Here is a 24,130-nt window from a genome sequence, read left to right as displayed (position 1 = left end):
CATAGAAGTTTATTAACCAATTGAACCACTAACTGAACAAATGGTAATTTAATAATTTAATCAATAATTTGATGTTTTTCGTCCATTTTCTGCTTTGTAGGAATATGCTACTTTTTAACAAAGGTAAAAAATAAAAAGGTTATAGTAAACCAAAGTTTAATTAGCTAAAACCAGGACTCTGAAGCTCTACCTTAAGGTTAATATCTCAAAAAACCAATACAAATTAAGTAATGTTACTAAACTGCTTTTAAATCTATTCAGTAATATTAATAAGAGGAATGGAAAAAAATACACCACAAAAGGTAAAATAGAGTATGTTTTAATACTGACACATCACCAAGATTACCTTTTATATAAAACTAGTCTCTTAAATACAGTATAACAATACAAATCTGACGTGATGTATTTTTCATTCTTCAGATGATCTAATCACTGAACATTTTAATGATACATAATCAATTCCAAAAACAATTACATGCCTGCTACCTTACAGACCAACAGGCAGACACAAGACCTGTAAACTCTTCCATCCTTTTCCTATCACATTGAAAAAATGTTATTTTGAGCCTTATTATTAAATGCATACTGCTTAACTTTTTAAACTGCAGTTATACGGTACAAAGAAATGCACCTAAAGCAAAAATCCAGTTTCCAAAACAGATATGACACTTTTGTGTGCACCTTAATCTTGACCCTCAAAGGAAAATCTTGTAGTAGTCTTCTTTGTAGCTATATAAAACAAGAACAGCAACCCTGAAATGATAAAAGAAATTACTAGACAATCTATTTTAAGATGAAATTGAAGTTGATGCATTAAAGAAAAGTATCTCAATGTGAGTTTTATATAATAAGAATTAATTTAATTACATATAGATACCCTTGATTGCAGGTTTCTCAGCATTCGGTTAAATCATTACATGATAATTGTATTAATTTGTTCTTTATGAATCCATATTTTCATTTAAAGTTGTGGGCTGTTTACAGGATCAAATTATTAAGAAATTGACAGAAAAAAGCTCTGAAAACAACTCCTTAAAAAGTAAGTTAAATGATTACAATGAAATTAACATTTCTAAAAATGCATCACTTTCATAAAGCCACTTCACAATTGCTGTGGCACTCAACAGCTGGTCTCTTATGACACTGGTGGCTTTTGGCTTTGCAGTCAGATTTCTGAGGCCCACTTCAGAAGAACAGTAGATAAACCACAGAGTTAACTTATTGACAAAAACGAATTTAACTGTTTAATCAAAAAGTATAGTGTCACTTCGAACCATGAGAACTTTTTCTGTAACCAGCTGCTACCTTGAGTCGGAGCAAATATTTCCCATTAAAAACAGCAGCTCACTGTTAAAAGAAGAGAAGTGGAATTCTATACAAATCCCAAATTTTGTTATTTGCCTAGAGGCTCACTACTTTTAATAAAAAAGGATCATTTTAATTGAATGTAAATAGGGATAACAGATGGGAAACCCCATGAGAGGGCAGTCTAAGCAGTTTTGTAAAGACTAAATCAATCTTGAACACTACAAAGCATATTTAGGTAACATTACTTTTATTTTGAACACATACCTTTTAACAAGTTTGAAATGATGGATTTCCTCACAGATGGATTTTAAATAGCGCTGCTTTGGGTGTCGAGATAGCAACTGCTTGACACTGGCATTAAACATCTGCTCATCCCCATCACACTGAAACACAGAAAACATAATGTATATGTGGGCTGTAGAAACAATTATGAAAAAAAATGATATATGAAACAGCATGCAAAAAATACATAAAAAGTTACCCAGGTGTGCAATTAATTTCCACTGGATAAATTATCAATCTAAGCCACATGAAGCAAGAAATGCCTTGCACCTAAAAAGTTTCTTCTATGCACTGTTTAATGTGTTGAAGACATTTTTTAATTCATTTTTTTTCCATTTGCTGTGCTGTCATTTATTCTGATCTTTCACTGTGACTCAATTCACTTTTCGCACACTACTTCACCTTCATTTGATTTGTTTGCAGTAATACAACTCAGAAAAGCATTACAGTATGGTCATTAGTCTGTTGAATTCTGAAGTTTTGAGAACTGTATGTTATTCAGAATGTAAATTATTTCTTTAACATGTTATAATCCTTATCATTCTATCTACAAAGCTGCATCAGTTAATGTGGTTTAATGACTGAACACTTGCTGTAAGGTGCCAGAGGAATTCTTACAGTATGTTTTCTTTTAAAGCACACCAGTCTCTAAACATTTAACTTTTTGGGGGGTAATAATATTAAATACAAAGTAATATCTGTAGTTAAGGTGCCTAAAAGAACACATTTTACACCAGGCACTTATTGCACAATAGGTAAGGTGGAAAACGGACTAAATAACTTAAAATACAAAGGGAAGGCACTGGCCTGTCGTGAAACAAAAGCCTTTTTAGGAGTTCAGCCATGATACCAATGACAGAACGCATGTCGTAGAAAAGAGCCATGGGGTATTTTTCAGTTATTAAAAGTCAAAACCTCCCACAGCAGTATGTGAGGTGAGAACACATTCTTCAGTTTTGCAAATTGTCATCTGAACAGGAAATGTCATGTTTACCCTCAGAATACTTCACTTCTCACTTCAGGTGATTCTTCTAACACCAACCTGCTGAAAACCTGAGTGGTTTTCTTTTTTGGCTCCAACCAAGACTTTAAGCTTCGTGCAAGACTGATCTATGACTCACCTTGTAAAGCTCCAAAGTCTGCTCCAACCTGCTGAAAACCTGGATTTGAGTCAGTTTACATTTAATATTTTATTTACACAAGAAAAAAAATACTAACCTCCAGTGACAAGAAGCTAATTAGAATTTCCCTGGGCAGCTCAACCTGCAATAAAGAATGCATACAAGAGACTGTAGGTGGCTAAATACAAGGTTTCTAACATTTCTCAGAAGAAAAGTAAATTATCCTCTGATGAGTGGGCAATATTTTCATTTTCTGTTTGGCCCAAGTTTTGAGGCACAATTCTTGATTATTATTTCTGAGACAGATGAAAACTGCAGTAAAAATACTGCCCTCCTTTAACATAAACATAAAAGTAGCAGGCTGAAATGTAATGGTTGCATCATGCTTGAAAATAATTCAAGTAAGCAATAACAAAGACAAATAAACTAATTTTTCAAATTTTGTAATTGAATTTACAGAGAGCAGAGCAACAAACTTTGTTTCTAGTTTTCTACAAAAAATACTATTGTATTAGACATAAGATAAACAGGCTGATAAGATAAACAAATAAAACAGAATCAAACACTGAATTTGTCTGTTTATTTCTCTGTAGTAACTGGAGTCAGATTTTAGTTATTTAACATGGGGAAAGATTTTGAAATCCCTTAGCAATTCAAAGTGCCAGAAAATACAAAACCGACTTCTCTTTTTTCATAAATGTGTTTTCTTAGCTGTACTTCTTATTTAATGATTACACGCATGAATTAAAGCAAAAAAGTAAATATTACACAATGATTCACTTACAGCTAAAACTTCAATATCATTGTTCTTGTTTTGCAAATTACTGGCAAGATTCTGCAGTCTGGTTTGTATCTGAAAAAAAATAAAACGGCTCTCATGAGAACAGAAGATTCTGGAATATAAAAACTTTAAAAAGATTTCATTTCAAATTTTTTGTATCATGATCTACACTAAGCAAGTTAAGCACCAGCAGCATGATGACATAATGTTGTCATCAGCTTTAAAAGGCAAAAATGAATGCCATAGTCAGCAGGCTTCAAAGTGGCACAGCTAAGTGGTAATGAATCTATAAAGTTCAGTGTAATGTTACTCTGCGGTAATTAGGTTTAAAAAACAGACTTTTAAAACCTTAACTAGACTTTCTGATCATTATTTTTTTTTGCTATAGCACATATAAAACTATGAATCCTCACTAATATTGCAGATTTCATTATATTATGACATTTCTGCTAAAATGATGTAAATCAGAAGAAAGGCATGCAATGTTCAACATGTCATTCATTTGCTATTACTTTTCATCTTGTTATACAATGCACTTGCCAGCATTTATAAATACACAGATAAAGAGAACAATAAACACAAATATCTCAAAACCTAGTTGAGGCTAGTGGTCACTTTCACTTCTGAAATCAGACCAGGCTGTTCCGTTTAGGACAAGTGTTGGCATAGCACTTTGGTGATAATGTCCACCTTTACCTGCAAGTTAATTATTGAGCAATAATTCAAGAAACCATTCATAGAATAAAGCAAAAAAAATCAGAAACCCAAACACAAAAGATGGATGGAAAGAGAGTGTCAACCTGTGTTTCATAACGCCGTCTTGTGCTGGCGGAAATTTTCTCTGGAGAGATGACATTCACATTCAGCACTGTATTGCTCCCATGTGGCTCGGACGATCCTACAGAAGTGGATTTTTCAAACATATTTATACATTAAAAACCAAGTAGTTTAATCTCTAATGTTGAAATGGATTGGAAAATTGATTATTTTTATACAGTATGAGACTTATGAGCCGAGTTGGCATATTTTACATCTGGGAGTTAAGGGATGCTGTCAGAACAATTTCACAACCAACTATCGAACCCTAATATTACCATAGACATACTTGAAGGAGTAAAGAAATAGAAATATAATGATAATAAAATTGATGGATGTGTGCATTGCATAATGTATAAAGATAATAATGGTCCACTAATTAAGTATTCCATTTAAAAAACGTTTTTTACAGTCCCAAGTTTACAGCTCTTCCAAATTAAGTCTATGGTTACGTTCAACCTTGGCTCCAATTTATTGTGCAGTAAACAGCACTTCCTGGGGGACAGTTCTCAGAATGGTGCCTTGCTATTAAACCAAGTAACAAAATCTCTAAACAGATGGGAAGTTTTAGTGCCTGTTAAAGCAACTGCAGTGACTCAGCAACTGAGAAAGGTGCTGACTGACAGGACATATTTTCTACATTTAACCTCCTACAGTCACACCTTTCACTGGCCTAGTGCATGTGTCCCAAGAAAATGCTCTTCTTGATTCTAAACTACAACTCCAATACTACACTTTCAGGACAAAGATCGTTAGTTCAAGATTTCAGCTTTACAAAACGGAGAACCATCCTCAATATTAGGTACAGATTTTAATTTATCAGTGCATTTCTGTTCTCTTTTTCTTTAACATTCTGATACATATATTAAAATGCCTACTTAAAAACCATGCAACACAGTGAATCCTTAAACAAAGCTCATAAATACAACATATTTGTAAGACATTTGTCCTTTAACATCTCTTCAGAGGTAAATAATTAGGTTACACAATGGACCACAAAAGCATGTCATGCAGACACCCTACCTGAAGTAACCAAAAGTGATCCCTTGGGGTTCTGAAGTAAACCACTTTCAGAGTTTTCTCTGTAAAGTACAACATGAAAGAATTACTGAAATGAATAGACATAACTGTATGTGAAGCTACCTTTGATAACTCTCACTTACATGAAAGGCAAATACTTTTCAGTAATTTTTTTTTAGATCATTAGTACTTGTTTTACAGTGACTTAAAACATTTAGGTCCATTGCCTCAAAGCTTTCTGAATGACATTTAAGCCTTCTATCTGTTCTGGAGCTGAAATGTGATCAGGTAATACTACAAAAACAGTATGGAAAAATATAAAAATCAGATTACAAATGGCAATTTATTTTAAGATAAAATGCTTGGAATTCCATGTGTTCAAATATAAAATTACAAGGGATGATCCACTTAATGGTGGATTCTTTTACATGAAGTGAGAATCTAAATGCAAGAAAACAAGAACTTAAAATCTCCAATAAATATTAAGTTTTAAATGTGAAAATGGTACTCCCCCCAGTTTTGTACTCTGTATAAAATGTTCTGTAATTTACATGATATCTTTCAGTAGAAATAAAAAACAATTTTAGCATGAGTTCTGTCACCTGGTACTCCTCTCGTCATTCAATTTGGTCCGACATTTCTGAATGATGTGATCCACCAAGTCCGTCTCTGGAATTCGTTTTTCTGATTGCCTGTCCTTTTCAAATGATTTGACCTATGAAAAAAGAGTAAGATAAAACATTGTGTGCTTAATCTTTTCTCCACAAAGTGCCTCCCACTTCCAAAATATTTTACTGGCCATACTCATTTACAATCTTGAGTTTTATATCATTTCATAAATGGAGGAGGTATTTAAAATAGGCTCTCTTCCTTTTTCAAGGAATATCCTCAAGATTAAGAGGTCAAAGGAAAGTAATGAATTTCAGAGCAGACATTCAAAGCCCATCTACAACAACATGTAAAGAATTCTCTTATCCACATTAAATCCATGTTAAAATTAAGCCATGCAAACATTACATGTTTATGAGTGTGATTACAAATATTAAACAGTTTTTGTTGCTTATAGTTTTGGGAGAGGGTTTTTTCAAATAAAGCCAAACAATAAGATCACATATGTAACGTCAGGACTTGGAAATTACTTCTAAGCATTCCATGATTTGAAAAGAACTTTATGGTTTGGCAAACAATGATGCAATAAAGCAAATGTAGAATATTTTAATAACTTTCTGGCCTCAGAATCTCAATGCTAACTGACACCTATTTCCTCATGCTTTAAAAATCTTTTTTTAACTAAAATTATGATTACCTTGATGTAGTTTCCTTCTTTGTCAGAAACAAGTGCAATGCAAGTGATTCCAGCTTGTCTGCAATGTTCCTGAACAGTTTCTTGAGACTATTGAAAGAAACAGAAAAGCACAAGAAGTGTACCAAGAAACACACATTATCATAATGATGGTTTCTTCAATTCTCAATATTTTCAGGAGATTTGCTGTCCACCTGACTTTGTTGGACCCCACCGAGATGGCTCTCTAAATAGCTTGTGTTAGTTGCAATATAAAGCAAGCCACTGACAGGCCCTTCTCCTACATTAACCAAAGGAGATATCATGGAATAGTGGAATACTCGGGGGCTCTGGACCCATGCCAAAATGTTTTAGTTTCATGTTCCAAATGTAGACATTGCTCTTGCATCCCTGAGCTCACCTGATCCAGTCCAACCATGTGTAAATGTATAAATGGTTACCAGCTATGCTGGGGGTGAGAGCAGTGATGGAACAGAGCCCCTTCCAGGGGGTGTCTTCTACAGACACAGAAAGTAGAATATGCTCCAGCCCAATAAACCTTTAATTTGTGATGAATCTTATGCTTTGCTTTTAAATCAACAATATCTGTATTTCAGTAATACAAGTATGCTTGCATAGTATACTTTACAAGAGAAATCCTAGTCAATGTACAGTAGCATTGAATTATATTTTAACAAATGTCAATCATTGCTAGCGCTCAAAGGCTACATTTCATTTGATTTGGAAGTGACAGAGCACCTACACATTTGGAGTGAACAAACTCCTTTTTTGACTGCAATGCAAGGAGTAACCGGGCTATAACCACATCAGAATCCTCCAGAAGTACACATAAATGTTTCAAGTTGTGGTAGTAATAAAATGGTTATTCATTCACCTCTAAACTTTGATGGCTTCACAAATATGATTTGTGGTATGTCTAATACCAACTTAAAAAAAACAAATGTAAGAACTTGTTTACTAACTGCCTTAATGCAGGAAATTGACCTTTTTAGCCAGGGCGGAACGGCAACAGAAATTTCCTTTAAACAGATTACTGGTATACATACATCCAGACCACTGTGCTAAAAATGCATAAGGGAGTACCAGTAAAATCTAGTCAAACCCAAAAGTGTACCCGTTATAGATGACATGAAAGTGAACAGTGTGGTTCGGAGAAAGTAATGTAATGGCAAACTAATATGAAAGAAAAATGGGATATTACTAAACATCAGTCAAATGCCAAGCTAACTTTATTTCACAAATAAGAAGCCCACTGAGACATTCTGGTGAGGTATTCCTTTATCATTATACCTCAATATAAAATTACAATGTGTAACTTTTTATAAACCTTAAAAAGACATTAAATGAAGAAATTTGAAAACACTTAATCAATGTACCAGATTTGGGTGCCTCTCTGACCGATTATCACAACCTTATTCTTAAGGAATGAAAGAGAAGGCTGTGTTACAATACTGCAACACCTATTGATTTTCACATAGTTTCCACTTGCCAACTGTACTGCTTAATGGAAATATGTACTTCTTTAAGACTTCAAATACGTGAATCCTGAACACGTTTTTGCTGAATGCTTTATGGAAGCATGGACAAATCTGGGTAGTAAAATTTATAATAATGGAACGCTCTGGATTCTGAATTATCCCTTACTGGACTTTTTAACTGTAAACCAGGACATGTGCAAGGTGTTAACAATGAACATCTTAAAATGGAACAGTATTGGGCATCTGAACAATGGTGCAGTGCTATAAACCTTTTTTGCTTATTGATCATGCAGTGTAACAAGCTTGTGAATGGTGGGTCGTACAGTTTCAAGTTACAACTGTAAAAACAGAAGAAACTAGCTCTCTTGTAATTTCAGGGCTTGAGGGGGGAATATAACTTTTGGCAATTTAGAAAGTCCAAACTGAAGTTAGTGAGAGAGGCCAAAGAAAGGAGAGCTCCCTACTGTAAGTGCTGCCAATTTCTGGGAGAAGCACAAATCCAACTTATAAGTGCTGTGTTGCAGTAAAAACTTCAGAGACACACAAAGAATGCGACAGCAGTGAAAAATACAGCAAGATAATCCGGCTCATGACATTACATGACAATAATATCAGAAAAGGAACTGCCTACTCTTTGAATATTAGACACTACAAGCACCTTACATTGTGGTAATTCACAAAAAAATGTCTGAACTCAAATTTAGATTTGATAAAAATTCTGTGCTGAAAAGAATATCGGTCACATACAGTAGTGTATCATTGGTATTGTTCTTGCAATTGCAAAGTGAATTAAATAACAGAAGACACAGAATGCTAATACCTCAGTTTGTGACTCTACAGACATCAATGGACTTGTACACTTAAGTAGTAGCTATGTATTTTATTTTAGGTAATTAAGTGATCATCAGTTGAATGCATATGTTCAAAATGGGATGTCAGTATGGCATTAGTGTGATCTAAATTATTTAAAGCAGATGGGGATAAGAACTTCTAATACACTTTTACTGCTCATGTTATCCATTGAGATGAGTAACCCCCAACTTATCTCACAGGTGACAAATTACAGAAAGTGGAGAACAGAAAGGAATAAGAGAAGAAAATGGAAAGAAGAAAGACAGGAGTGAGACAGTTTCAGCACTTAAATATTTTCACCAGCTGTATTTCTCACTGTTGAACAAAAACTTATCAGGTATATCGAATTGGAGGAACTCAAATCAATTTTGCGGAAAAGGAGCCAATTTAGTTACACTTGTGGAAGTATTATTTCTGTTGTTACCAGGCAAAGTTTGTCATTCTTGTGTAATTTTGTACAGGGACTGATGGTTGTCTTCTTCTAGCATTAGTCTAGATTTAGGTTTAGCTGGAAGATTTATTTTCAGAAAATAACCTTATTTTTTCCAGATAAAGATTTGTGGCTACGTCTGACTTTATTATGGTTTAATCAAAATAATTAAGGCTGTGAAAGCCTGTTAAAATGTTTGAGCTCTGGAACTAGTATAAACAGTTCATGTTTTACTTTAATAAATCCTTGTTTTATTAAACTACTGCCTGATTATTTCACACACAAAAAATAAAGAAACTACAGACCTAGCTCTGTATTCTTGAACTATATGAAATTATTTGGCTTTTAGAATTCTTTGTATTTTTGGTGTGTGAACTGACTATTGTTTAGCAACTATCAGTAAAACCCTTACTACTGCTACTACTGCTACCCCTACAATATGCTACACGTAAAAATACATTAAAAGTGTTTCAGAAATGGGGTGTCTCGGTTTCTATTTTTGCAATACACAATATTTTGTAATGTTTCCTCATGTATCACTTAAATGCCCCTAAAAACATAGGTTAAGCTTAAAACTGCCAGAAAACAACAGCAATGACCAAATCTCACTGGACATTACATCTGTTCTTGTTTTATTGCGAAAGTTTCCAAACCTGATCTATTGCTCTGTTTAGAAAATTATATTACTATGTTTCTAGCATTTTCAAACTATGCTTTATTTTTATAGTGAAATGGATATCTTAGCAGCACTGGCTGTGTACCACGTTCTGGATGAGTGAAAAGGTAAAATATCTCCATCTACAGATAGGAAACGGTTATTACAGTAAATGCAAATTACACTTCAAAGATACATATAATATAAACCCTGTTGAGTGTAATAAATCATATTCCTCCATTTAAAAAACAGAACTGTTTTATTTTATTACATCACACCCTAGGTGTAAGCATGCAGGAACAAGTAAAACAATATAGAAATGAAAAAAGGATCTCTGGCTAAAAATGTATGTATGTATAAATGTATGTTACATACACACAAGTATATATCCTATTAAAGGTAACTGCAGCAGATAGGTTTAAATACCTTTATACAATTACTAACCTGTGACGCATCATATACTATATTCGCTGATACCCCAGCACTCCACAGCTTCTGAATGACATTGATAGCTCTCACCATTGATGTCTGGCCAACTGGCACCACCAGCACGTCGCAGGAGCTTACTAAAAGCTAGGTAAAATAAAGCTTTTAAGATTAGCAATTCTTACTCACATAAATGTATTAAGTAATTCATTAACATTACAGACTCCTGACATGCAGGAGTACGTTTAAGGAAAGATTTGTCACTACACTACAAAACATTCATTGTTCTTTTACGTTTCTAACAAATATAGTTTTGTTTTACGTTTATTTACAGCAATGCACTTACACAAAAAGAATTTACCATATCCTGGCCTGTGGAACAAATAACACTTGAGCCTCCAAACTTGAATAACATAATCGGCATCTAATGGTTAAATGCATTGTGGTGTCCAATAAATCTTTTTTCCCCTCAGTTCCTTTCTTAATCCTCAGACTGATTTTAACTCACTGTTGTCAGTTTTAGCTTCCTGGAGGGAAATCAACCTGACGGGTCCCATTTTTTGCATGCTTAGCTAAATCGCTGACCACAAACCTGCTGGCAGATGTCAGCAAGCTACCAAGGCTTGGAGACTGAGCTCAACTCTGGAGCCAGAGTAGACTTGAACAGTACAAGCAGTTCATTCATCGGCAAATTCATGTAATGGTATTTTTTTCCTAAAGGCAATAAGTTACACAATCAGAGGAAATGAAGGAAAGCTTTATCAAACGGGTGACTGGCACTTTACATTTGACAAACTTTATACAGGAAACATCAAATACGTCAAACAGAATATCAGCAATAACGTAAAATGGCAGGTTATCTTACAGGTTCTTCCATGTTGGTCAGGGCTGTGCAGACCTTATCCAGAGCAAGGCTGGCCCCCACAGCAGAGAGGGTTGGTGCAGAGGACTCTGGCCCTCGGAACTCTGAAATCTAAAGTGAGATTTTAATCAATACCAAGTCAAAAACATCACTTTTATCAAATCACTGTAAACAAATCTTTTTTTGTTTGTCTCATCTGAATTTTGTTTTCCCCAAATAAAATTGATCGTAATTTCCTAACATAACTTACACCTTTCGCTCTTTTACACTGACTTGATGTAACATCACTCATTGTAAAGACTTCTAAAGCCATCCTCTATGAGAAAAATAACTAACTAAAATTAAGCACAAAACTACATACCAGATGATCATATCTTCCACCAGCTGCTACAATGTCCGGCACATTGCGATGCTTGCGCCTGATAAAGGCCACGAACTGAAAGATGACTCCTCTGTGATGCTGAACTTTATAGACCAGACCAGGATTAATCACCACCTATGGTGTGAAAAAAGACAAAAGAACAAGATCATAAACTTCAACTTGAATGTACATCTTTCCATCTAAAATAACGCTCCTTTTCTTTCTTCAAATACATTTCAGGACATTTCTCTGTTCCTCACAGATGTGTAACCCCTCAGCTACACTGGACACTAACTTTGACTTTTAATTTCCCTAGAAGTGGCGTTTTTAATTCATTCACCCATGAGACCATTAGAACACAAAGCCCAGACAGAGTTAATGAACCTGTAGTTTGACTCCCAGTTTCTTCAGTAGCTCTGTGACTTCCTCCAGGTCCTTCACACCCTGTTTGGTCAGCTGACTGACAGCAGTCTTCTGCTTTGTCAGGTTGGAGATCAAAGGATTTAGCTCTCTCAGCTCCCCTTTTTGCTCAATGTATTTGTACAACGTCTGTAACTGCAATGTCACAAACAGACAAATCAATAATGACAACGTTTTTGGCTTATGCTCACAGAATATTAGACATTATACATTTCATATTTAACAGTACTTCTCAGTTTCAGCCTTGAGTACTGATCTAACACATGCGTATGTCCTGGGGCTGAATCAGTCAAAGATGAAACTACGATTACAAATCATGAAAAAAATGCTCAAATGAGCTCAAAAGCTAAATACAAATCCAGAATAATTTCATGAAATATAACAATAACAGAAAGAGGCCTTTAGGACAAAGTTTCTATGAGACAGAAACTTACACTATTGGTAGAAAGAGAAAGATTGCAAAATTTGGCTTCAACTTCACGTCGGGTCAACCTTTCACTCTGCAATGGAAAGCAAGGTGAAAGGTGTTATACTCAGCATAACATCCCTGGCTGAGCTGAATTCAGGATTTTCTCACATAAAATATCACTGACAGCACAAATCTAGTTTTTCTTTGAAAAACCCCAGTTCCTGGGAGACAGCTGAATCTTGTAGTTTTTTCTTCTAGTGTTTGACATAGGCACGTATGACAATGTATCTGTTCATATATGAATCAACTATTAATAGCTGTTTAGACAAATAAGGGTAAGCACGTTGAGGAAAGGCTGTACTGTATGTTGAAGTTGATAGATATCGTACCCTTGAAGTAGGGAACTTCTGAAACTCTGGACAATATAGAAACAAATTAATCAAAAGTCTACACAAGCAAGCGGATCAAATAAAGTTATCAATTAGCACCGGTGAATTAGAGCTCTGCTGTACAACCAGCAACAGTGGTTCCCCAGACAAGATCAGATAAGATTTCAGAGTGGTTGAGATCCTTGAATCAATTAGCTACTAGCAATTAGCCTAGCTCAAACCTAGCTCTAATAGGTTAGAGGGGCTAAATATCATCCTCTCATTTGTAATTAATGTTTTTAGGATTAGTTAAAAGGTGGTAGCACTACTGTCAGGTATCTATCAATATATCAACATTCACTGCATGTTTAAAAGCTGTATAACAAGGTTAGATCAATAAACCCATAAAATAAAATGCTGGTATACATTAAATGGAAAAGAATATAGGACATTAAGTATTTTTGCTTGGTTTTGGTGCTGCTGCTTTTAAAAATGATTTGAGGGTGTTCAAATAATGTTCAAAGTTATCCAAAGTTAAAGGTAAAAAATGGGAGTGGAGAATTACCATGGCGTCACAGAGAATACTGGAGGATTGACTGAGTTTGTCCTCAGGAATCCCACTATATAGCAGTATGGCTTTAAGCAGGCTTGTGTGGTTGAGGTAAATACAGTAGTTTCTTTCCTATGAAAAAAACAGTTAACACAAAAAATCAAAATTTAAACTTTTCTACACACTTAACACAATGCCCGGAGATTTCAGTTGAAGTCATAATCAGTGTTTTTTAAAACAGGTAATTGTCTAAAAGAGGTATCCACCTGAAGCACAGCGAACTCCTGAATGATTTCGGAGATGGTATATATAGTCTCTGCGTCAGGAAGAAGGCTGTTGGCTGTGGTTGTGACAATGTCAAAGGCACATTCCAACAGTTCCCGTGGATGAGAGCGATCTAACTTCCGAGGACGAAAGACTCTTTCAATACTGTACCTACAGAGCACAGAAACATAAAAATATATACTAAGAAGTCATAGAAATGGTTAAATAGAATATCAACTATTTCAAGAGATAAACAAAGATTTACATTACTGGAGTTAGAAAGTCATTTTAGGAATGCAATATGTATATTCATAACCACAGCTGGAAGGCAACATTAGAGGACCTGAGAGGTATCAAGTAAAATTAGTGGTTAATTAATGGCTAATAAGTACACTAAGTATAAAGTATTAAAGGTCATGTACAGCAAAGATACCATATTTATTTTGTATTTCAAAAGCCTTTTTCATTCTTTCATGACAGACACAATGACATACCTTGGAAAACATATTCAGACCCTTCCTATGGTGCCCCATTTTTGTGGAATTACAAAATGATGCATGCATTATTTTATTCAATACCTCAACATTTATAATGCTAAATTACAATAAGTATCATTTAGCAGAAGCTAAAGAAAAAGAGCTGAAATGTTCACTGCATAAGTATTTAGGCCCTCTTATGGCAGCTTTTTAGGTAAGTCTCTAACAACTTTGCACACACTTGGTGCAATTTTGCCCACTCCTCTTGACCATTTTGCTCAAGTCTCTCAAGTTGCTTTTGGTCTTTTCAGAGATTCTGGACAGTATGTTTACTGGACCACTCAAAAGGACATTTACTTTCTTATTCTTAAACCAGTCCAGTGTAGCTTTGGCCTTGTGCTTTAAGTCACTGTGCTGCTTAAAGCTGAATTTTCACCCCAGTTTAAAGTTTTTAGCAGAGAGACAAGTTGCCTCTTGTATTTGCCTGTACTTTGCTCTATCCTTTTTCCTTCAGTTCTAACAAGCTTTAAGTCCCTGCTGAGGAGAGGCTTCTTCTCTCCTCCATGATGTTTCCACCACCATCTTTGACTGCTGGGATGGTGTTAAATGGAAGACGGACTGTAAGTGTAATGCTTGGCACTTAGACAAAAATATTAGACAAGTTTGGGCTCATATGACCACCACACCATTTGCCCTATTTCTGCAGGTACTCATGTGCTTTGTTGAAGGATGAACTCAATACAGGAGTTTCCATTTTGCCATATTTTTTGTGGAGTGACCACGATATTGTTGACTAATGCACCTTTTCTCCCATCTTTACCACTGTATTCCATAGCTCCTTCAAAGCTGTTGTTGGCCTCGCAGTGGCATCCCTCACCAATCTCTTCCTTACCCAGTTGCTCAGTTTGGAGGGACGGCCTGGTCTAGGCAGTGTTTGGGTGAGTAGGATGCACCTTCCAGAGACTTTGATATTTTTTCCACCCTTTGCCTGATCTCTGCTTTTAAATGACTTTATACTTGACTTTCATTGAAAATTCCTCAACCTTCATGGCTGAAACCTTGAAATGGACTTGCTGAGTAAGGAATTTGAAATCAGAATCTGAAATCATGAGACCAATTTTACTGCACACACACAGAGGCCATGCAGCACCTTAAGGTAACTTTGTGAACCTAATTTCATTTAGGTTTACAACAGCAAAAGGTCTGTCTGAAGGCTTATGCAATCATGACTTTTCAATTTTTCTTTCATATTAATTAAGGATACTTCGAAGTAGCAATGAAATGAAAAAACTGCACAAGGGTCTGAATACTTTTGCAAGGCACTTTATACTGACTGAGATAAATTCTTCCAAAGGGATATTACCGTTTTAAATTCGTAATGTTATTTCTCGCCACAAATCTTGCAAAAGGGAGCTGAAGTGGAAACAAAAATCAGACAGCTCAAGTCAATTAGCTGATCAGGAGAATTAGAACAATGGCCATATCAAAGCAGGAATATTTAAGAATACAAATTAATAAATACTAGTTTGAGCTGTATTAGTTTTACAACAAAAATGGTTTAAGGCTAACATAAGGATAAGCAACAACAGTAAGTGGAATATCTATAAAAGTAAATGCATGACAACATCTGCCATTTGTTTGTGCTTACTCTGAGATCATAGGGCAAAGTGACAAGCATGCCACTATGGTCCATAAAACACACCACCTCACTGCTCTCATAAAGCTTCTTATTCTTTGGCATGAAAAGGGGTGTTTGTAACTTCACTGCCCCTGAAAGGCACAAAAGATCCTTGTTAGAAAACTAATTGAAAACAAAAACTCTAAACAGTTGGTAAAGGTTTTGATGTGTCTCTTTCCTGGTGTGTTAAAACCATGTTTCTTATTTTATGATAGAGGGCTACACTGATTTTACGATTAATACAGTTCAGCCCCCCAAAAAAAACTAAGCTGTGTTTACATAACTCTTTCAAGCAATCATTTACAATAAAAATACATGCATGTACAAATTGTAATTAATATCATAAAAGCAAATAGTAATTTCATGAGATATGACAAAAACACTGTAGGTGAATAGAGTTATGTCTATTTGCATTCTCAGACTTGAATTAATCAAACTGAAATAAGATTTTTTATTAGATTTATCTGTGTTAGCTGGCAAAAAGCTTGGAACTCACCATGTTTTTTGAAGATCCTGCTAACTGTTTCAAATACATGCTGTTGTATTTTGGCACTTGAAACAGAAAAACTGCCCTATGTAGGACAAAAAAGTGCATTAAATTAAAATCCATACTTTTTACCTTAATCTTTTCAACATCACACCACAAACTATATGGATTACATCCATCATCCTCATTGTTTTTCAGTCAAACCCAAGAACCTCACAGATGTTATGTCAAACTTATATCCCACAGTGCTAGAGTTATGTGGAGATACAGTATTTTTTATGACATGCTGGAATTGTATAATGAATTGCTTCATTAGGAATCTTCTATGGGTAAAACTGATTTGTTTCATATTTTAAAAGTTACAGACCATCTATCTTAGGCTACATAATAATACTTCCATTGCCTCTCAGTTCAGAGCTGAAGGAAGCAGAGCTCAAATCCTTAAAAAATGTAAATGATTCAATTCCAGAAAAAGAAAACAGGTATTGTGATACATCTGTGAGAACAGTTTCATTGGTTTTCGAGATGATGTACACACATTCCTTTAAGTGTTTTATTTAAAAGCTCAACAATCTTGTGTTTACAATCACAAAGGAGTCACCTGTCTCTCCATCTGTACATCTTGAGACAAAGTAATTAGTAGAAGTTAATTTCATGCAGAAATGTGAAAAGAAAAAAAAATATCAGAGCCACTAAACACAGGCTGTGTAGTTTTTCTTCTTTCTACATTAACTACGGAACATTTAACATTTAGTAAGGAATTAACATCTGCTAGTTCTTCTGCAGCTCACACACTGATGCAGTTCCCCATTCTAGTGTCTTCAATCCAAGATAAACTTTGACAACTAACATAATGAATTATTTAAATAATATATTATTTAAATAAATAAACTCTAATATTAACTCTGGATGAACAAAAGGTATTTGACAGGGTATTATTCTATTTTCATATTTCATTGCTTGGCTACAATGTATAAACAACTAAAAGGACAAGCACAGGATATAGAATTTGTGATAGAGCTTTAATGTATATAGGCAAATACGACAAGGAGATCACTTGCCCCTACTTATTTTTGCTCTCAGTATTGAACCACTGGCACAGAACAATAGAAGAATATAAGGGAATACTGTGAGTCTCAACAAAACTACAATAAAGTATAAAAAGATCAACTCTGAAATGTTAATAGAAACCTGATTTACAGATACGTTAGCAGTGCATTACTCGCAGGGATAATTTAAAAACTTTGCAAAAAACTTTCATACTTGAACATACAGCTTTCATCAGCCTACCTTGTACACGTCCATGTCATAGGTGTATTCTGTGACAGGGGAGATGCTCTGAGAGAACAGCTGGTTGACCATAGTCCGATAGGCTTTGCCATTTACATTGGCCATGGTGTGATGCAGGACTTCATGCAACTCTGACTCCTCCATCTGAGGAGGGGGAAGGTGGTCGCTTTTGAGAAGCTCCACTGCAGTAGGCCGCAGGGCTGGGTCATGATTCAGCAGCCACTGGATTACCACCTTCTGTGAAGAAACCCCCCAAAAATACATCTGAGTAACAGAGCAGAAACGTCAGCTACAGTATAATTCAATTTGGTTCAAGCTTTAATATCCCCTGGGAGAAATTTATTTTCAAGATAAGTTAATAAAACTTGCCTTGATGAAAGCAATTGGTGCTATACAGAGATATTACACATTAATGAAAACAAATTGTTTTTTGAGCTCACTCAACCAAATTCCATGCAACTAGCTATTATGGTAATAAAACATTGAACTATTGAAAGTTACACCTATTATAACCACTCAATGGCACTGAACAGTGAAATCATTCTTCCACCTCAGAAATATGGTCAGACTACACACTATGTTGTCACTAACCACTGTTGAGAAGCTGGTCAACACTTTCATCTTCTCTCGAATTGATTACTGTAACACCCTGTTTGCTGCGGTATCTAAATCCACATTGAACAACCAGCCAGAACCCTGACCTGGTCTAGTGCAAGTGATCACATCACTCCTATCCTAGAGATCTTGCACTGGCTTCCCATCAGGTTTTGTGTTGAGTTCACAATCCTCATGCTGACCTACAAGGCTCTGCATGGCTTGGCACCTCATGATCTGAGTCATCACCGTCCTTCTCCCTGCTTCTCAATCTTTGTTCGTCTAATTCTGGTCTCATGTCTGTTCCACTCTATGGGTGACAGGGCTGTTTCTTGTTCTGCCCAAAGCTCTGGATTTCTATTTCTAAGGATATCAGAGAGTCACCTTGCCTGAACTCTTTCAAATCAAGTCTCAAAACCTTCTTCTTTAGAACTCCTTTTAATTAACTGGTTCTATGTCTGCCCCTTTGCTTTCCTACTGTAGTGTGTAATTTCACTGGCTCCACTCAGTGTATTTTTTTCACTCTATAAAGTACTCTGAGAAGCCACTTTTAAAGACACTATATAAAATAAGTTTTTATTATTATTATAATAAATCAAAAAGGATACTGAAGAGACTCCTGTGAAATCAGGAAAATACATCCGCCTCAATTTTGCACTGCATAAACAATTTTCTAACTCGTACTTAGACAGAAAAACAAAAAACACAACAAATCTGATTTGTCCCATTTTCTTTCAGGGCTTGTAGTTATTATTAACAGTAACAAGATACTCCCCTTTAAGCTTGAGTAATTGAAATCTATTTTCCTATATTTATTTTTTAATTGTCAAATAAAATCCTGGTTCCAAGTGCAACATCAACAATTTGTGAATTGCCATTCAATGAATGCTTACCTGTCTTGCATTTTTAACTTCATCAAAGTCCTCTGGAAACACAATGAATGGCTATAGAAACAGAAAATTTAAGAAAACATTGTCAGCTATGTTAGGAATGAAATAAATTTTAGTTCTATTACGGAAACTGTCAGAAAAGGCTGGGGTTTAACTCACCAGACGTAGCTGGCTAAGTACAGAGATGCGCTCTGAGCCAGTAGTCATGGGGCGGTATGACATCTCAAACAGGATAATTCCCAGACTGAACAAGTCCACTTTCTGAGGGAAGAGACAGCGTTTTATATGTACTCTCTCAGTTACTTGACTTGTCTACAAATAAAACAATATTACAAAATCTAAATCTGGGAGCAATGCATTACATCGCCCACAGTGAACGCCTGGCCTGGTCTTTGGACAGAGAGCGAGCTCAAGCGCTCTCCCCCCCTTGTCAAGCAAATGCACCTTGAATCATCACGTCTCCTAGTGCCCTCCAGATGGACCACCCTGGTTCGGAGATCCCTGCCCGATCCGGAAGATCGGACCCCTCCACTCTGTGAAGCCCTCTAGACCTCTCACCCCCTTCTTCATCAACTTTCCCTGTGCTACCCTTTCTGCACTACAGTACTCCAGTCTGCCTGCCTGCACCTCAGGCCACTTCAGCAACCTGTCCGCCCCCTCCACGGAGCCACCTTTTCTCCAGGAGGCTAGCCGCAGAAATCCACTCCTGGGCAGAAGAGAGCAAAACCCCAGCGGCCCGTTTCCAGTTTCTGTTGGGCGGACTTAAGTAAACAGCTCGCCCTCAAGGCTGGCGCTGCACTGTGCCCAGCTCCTACTCAGTGCCCAACGTGCAGTGAGCCAGCCACTCTCCCTGGACTTTCCCTGGCTCTTCAGCATCGCACCATTTCCTGGGTGGCAGCACCGGTCATGACAATATCATCAAGAAATACAGTATTTAAGTGGCCAAACCCAGCACTGTGAAACCAAGTCATATGACCACAATTTTCAACACGAAAACTACATCTACAGTACCAAAAAGCAAATTAAATCAGAAAACGAACAGGATAACACCTGAAAGACTGCTTAGGAATACAGTAAAGGAAATCTAGGAGTTTGATATCTAAAGCAAATGCCATATAACCTCCACAAAAAGGATTAGTGATGTGCCAGTGTTTTACCTGATTGTATGTAGCTTTGGTATTTCCTTGGACCTCTGGACTGACATATAAGGCAGTGCCGACCATACCAGTCATATTGTCTGAAAGGTTGAAATGGCTTATTATTAATAGAAAGATTACGTCATTATTATATTATGATGAAGGTGACTCACAGACTAATGCAGCCTGTGAGGGTTAAAGGATTTAGTGACAGCGTAAAATAATACTGACCTTGCACTGACATGAAGGCAGCTCAATGCAAGAACCACAAATAAATTAAAAAGTATTCTATGTTTAATACAGAGTACTTGCAGAAACATTAAAAAAAAGACAGTCATCTGACTCTTAAAAACCCTACCCAATTCAAATCACAGCATACTCAGATTCTGGAACAGAGAGTAGTTTGATGTGTTTTTCTGTGAAATAACCCACAGTCACAGATTTCTGAATACGGCAAGTTTGTTCCAACTTTTTGCAGGGCACTTTTGCAGGGAAGTTTCACAATCTGTTCTTTGCTTTGAGGGACTTTTTGCCAGAAAACAACATTTAAAGAACATTTAACTGCAAATACAATGTTATTATATGACATATTCCAGGATAGACAATAAATAAAAGGTCATTTAATACAGACTTACCTGTTGGATCTTGCTTAGGTATAGATGCTGAGCCACTCTCTTCTATCTCTAGCCTGTCTGCAGCCTACAAGTGAAAACGCAATGAAATGCTTTCACTAAAAACCGGATACAACTATAAAGAGACAGTAAAAATGTAGTAATGCATAGAAGTCAATCAAACCAAAAGTAAACCAAACCATACCACATTAGCTGGATGATCTGTAGCCAGTCCAAAGTCTCCTATTTTCACATGGTCATTGGAATCTAAGAAGATGTTCACAGGCTTCAGATCTCTATGAATCATTCCCTTTGAAACATAAGAAAAAATAATATTAAACTGACTGAAATTAAAACTTAGTTTTAAAGTTGTTTTAAAGAAGGTGAAAGTTAAAACTTCACCTTCTGCATTTTCACAGTAGGAACTTGTTAACAAAAATAGGGTTAACAAAAATAAGTCTGGTATCCATTCACTCCATCAAATTCTTTTTAGTATCCTTAGTTTTTTAAGGTACCAAAATATACACCAACACAATCACTGGCAGGTCTGTTAAGAAGTATATTCTGGCACTAGTGCAACACTGTCAAATACTTCTTTCAAAAACGTTTTGGATTTATCAGTGAGTTTCAACATAATTTCAAAATTACCATTCAGGTTGATCAATTAAATCTCCCCTTAATTTAAAGATCTTGAGCGCTTTCAGTCTGTCTTCAAAACTCTTCCCCTACAGACATGGAATGACTGTTCTCATTATCAAATGCTTTTTATCCTTTTTGTAACATGAAGACCAGGACTGCATGCAACACTCCAGTGGTCTAATTACAGCATTGCACTGTTGCTGTATCACACCTCTTCACTTGTATTCTATACTCTTTGCTATGTGTCCAGTGGCTGTTATTTTGTGGCATCACCTGCTTAAATGAGGGAACTTTATTGAAAATTATTTTAAATGGCACTGAATGAATAAAAACATTCTAAAAAGCAATCAGCATTACCAAAGCATTTACCAACAGCAAAGAACTACATAACATGCAACAACACTTTATATAAAAAGTGCAATGCTAAACAACAGGAAAAAGCAGATGTTACAAAGCCACTAATAACAACTCTGTAAATCTCCCTGGGTTTCTAAGCTCTTGCGAAAGGACAGCAGACAGTTTATTTTGTGGAGTTTAATTACAACACTAATTTCCATTTTGTTTCTATAGCTCATGGAGTATATTTACAGCTACAGGGGATTGTTTTCTGCAGTTGGAAAATGCTGGATGTTGCAACAAGCCGTTATTATCCTTTTCGGAACCCCGCCAGGCCGCCTGTCCTGTGAATCTCCTGCACTGTTTCTTCGTAACCAGGCCTGACATGCAAGTTCCATTCTTCTCAGCTCTTCGTATTACGGTCTTATGTCCTTTTGGCTCCTGTTACATGTATTTGTTTTGGTTTGACATGATGAAACATCCGTCACTAGACTACACCCAAAAGCTGATGTCAAACAATTTAGTCTTTGGTTTAAGATTCGAAATCTAACGTGAAACACGTTTAGGAGCAGGAGAGAGATGGGTTTACAGGTGCCTGAGAACTGGATGCCACTGACCTGCTCATGGATGTACGCCAGTCCATCCAGAATTTCTCTGAAAAGCCTCCAGAGACGGTTGGAGTCCTGGTACAAGGCTCTGTCAATGGTATCTCTTAAAGTGCTTTTTTCACAGTATTCCATCTTGATGGGACAGAAAATTTACAAATTAAGAAAAAAGTGTACGTTCAACTTCTTCCTCAACTTTAACTGTTTCAATCATTGTGTGGGCACAGACCACAGAAATGCTAACATATTGGTATGCATAAATGTTACCTTTGCTACCAATGAACTTATATACAGTAGTTACATATTTTAACATTAAAAAATATACAATAGTTAACCAGGTTTTGTGATGAACTGATCTCTAAATTTACAGTCTGACAGTATTCTAAATACCAGATTATTCTTAATAGTTGTCTTTGGAATGGGTATTCTAAGTATACTGTGCATTTGCATGTTTCCTTCAAAATAATATCCACTCATCCATTTTCTAAGTACAAGTGCTAAGCTCCACACCACCATGTAAAGATTCACAAGCAAAAATGTATGAGGATACAAGAATCCCCATCAAGGTGAATACATGAACTAGCATTCCTGTAGCAACTCAGATGTAAGGGCTGAATTCCACATCACATTTTTGATACTACTTTCCAGCACACTACCAGAGGCACCCACAATACTGCACTTCAAAGTTTTGAATTCAAAATATAAACAATCTTTCTTGAGTGTAATGTTAAAAACTTTTTAACTTTTTTAAAAAACTAATTTGTAGGTTCTGCAAGTGTATTGTATTTGTGCGATCCAACTTATATAAAGGCTGATTTCTTCTTGTTGCAATAGAAACTTTGCTTAATGCATCTAACCTGAATATACAGATAATGAGCTGTCAGGACAGGCCTCTCCAGTTCACTGCTCCCAGTAGTCTCCACTGCTTTCCTTTTACTCCCTTCTTCCTAAAAGAATTACAACATTCCATCATTAGAGACCCTTTTACCTTTTATATAAGCAGAGTAAATGAGAACAGAGGATTCATGTACAAGACACTAACCTCTGTAAAACTGTCTCTACTGCCGTCGCCATTTTCGAAAATTATGTCACTTTCTGAGTCACTGTTTGTTGGCCTGAAACAAAGGCATGTTTCAATGAACATCAAGTATGTGTGCCATTTACTGTTTTTAATTTGCTAGTTATGACATTTCAAAATTGAAAGTGTATTCCTACAGTACACAAGCCCACTTTCTACATTTGGAATACTTCACACAGTTACAACTCAAGACAAAATATAATGGTCTCTCTCCAATTTACAAGTAGATACATTCCACTTCTTAAATCTATCAATGCAGTTTGGAATCCAGCATGCCTTTACTGATTGAATCTCATTGGAACCTGGATGAAATATAACACAGAAATATATCTGTCAGCTAGAATGGAATATGGCACATTAACGGTGTCCTCATGCCTCCAGCCTGTACACCTCTGTACAATTTCTAATCAATAAAAGTTAGATGTTATATGTTAATTCTAAATCCAAACTAGACCTAACTCAGAAATGACTCCTGTGCCCTATGGATCTCACTGAAGACAAGTTCAGATCCCCTGCAGCAACAGCATTTAGAGGAAAATACTGTTACCAGAGAAAGGAATTCATTTGTAGACCCAGATCTGCAGCATTTGTGAACTACAGTTCT

The 24,130-nt window shown here is 35.9% G+C and overlaps 1 protein-coding gene across 2 annotated transcripts in view; it reads right to left on the bottom strand.

The window, feature by feature from the left end:
• Positions 1-302: 302 nt before the first annotated feature.
• eif2ak4 (eukaryotic translation initiation factor 2 alpha kinase 4) overlaps positions 303-24,130 on the bottom strand; it is a 33,966-nt gene continuing 10,138 nt past the window's right edge. For both annotated transcript variants that reach the window (XM_088924656.1, XM_088924657.1), the window contains 27 exons: positions 23,491-23,563; positions 23,306-23,395; positions 22,461-22,583; positions 21,074-21,178; positions 20,893-20,956; positions 20,279-20,358; positions 19,281-19,382; positions 19,125-19,175; positions 17,638-17,874; positions 16,357-16,432; positions 15,831-15,952; positions 15,546-15,595; positions 13,709-13,877; positions 13,458-13,574; positions 12,550-12,615; positions 12,080-12,250; positions 11,696-11,830; positions 11,338-11,445; positions 10,491-10,619; positions 6,635-6,721; positions 5,931-6,043; positions 5,332-5,390; positions 4,293-4,390; positions 3,496-3,564; positions 2,809-2,853; positions 1,573-1,691; positions 303-753 (listed from right to left, as the gene is read on the bottom strand). In XM_088924656.1, coding sequence (XP_088780782.1) covers positions 696-753; positions 1,573-1,691; positions 2,809-2,853; positions 3,496-3,564; positions 4,293-4,390; positions 5,332-5,390; positions 5,931-6,043; positions 6,635-6,721; positions 10,491-10,619; positions 11,338-11,445; positions 11,696-11,830; positions 12,080-12,250; positions 12,550-12,615; positions 13,458-13,574; positions 13,709-13,877; positions 15,546-15,595; positions 15,831-15,952; positions 16,357-16,432; positions 17,638-17,874; positions 19,125-19,175; positions 19,281-19,382; positions 20,279-20,358; positions 20,893-20,956; positions 21,074-21,178; positions 22,461-22,583; positions 23,306-23,395; positions 23,491-23,563 — 2,716 coding nt within the window. In that variant the 3' untranslated portion in view covers positions 303-695. The remainder of the gene's footprint in view (positions 754-1,572; positions 1,692-2,808; positions 2,854-3,495; positions 3,565-4,292; positions 4,391-5,331; positions 5,391-5,930; positions 6,044-6,634; positions 6,722-10,490; positions 10,620-11,337; positions 11,446-11,695; positions 11,831-12,079; positions 12,251-12,549; positions 12,616-13,457; positions 13,575-13,708; positions 13,878-15,545; positions 15,596-15,830; positions 15,953-16,356; positions 16,433-17,637; positions 17,875-19,124; positions 19,176-19,280; positions 19,383-20,278; positions 20,359-20,892; positions 20,957-21,073; positions 21,179-22,460; positions 22,584-23,305; positions 23,396-23,490; positions 23,564-24,130) is intronic.

The sequence above is a fragment of the Atractosteus spatula genome, chromosome 9 (assembly GCF_055471065.1).
Source record: "Atractosteus spatula isolate fAtrSpa1 chromosome 9, fAtrSpa1.hap1, whole genome shotgun sequence".
Classification (NCBI taxonomy): Eukaryota; Metazoa; Chordata; class Actinopteri; order Semionotiformes; family Lepisosteidae; genus Atractosteus; species Atractosteus spatula.
The sequence above is the reverse complement of the archived record's forward strand: the minus strand, read 5'-3'. Positions and strand labels throughout refer to the sequence as shown.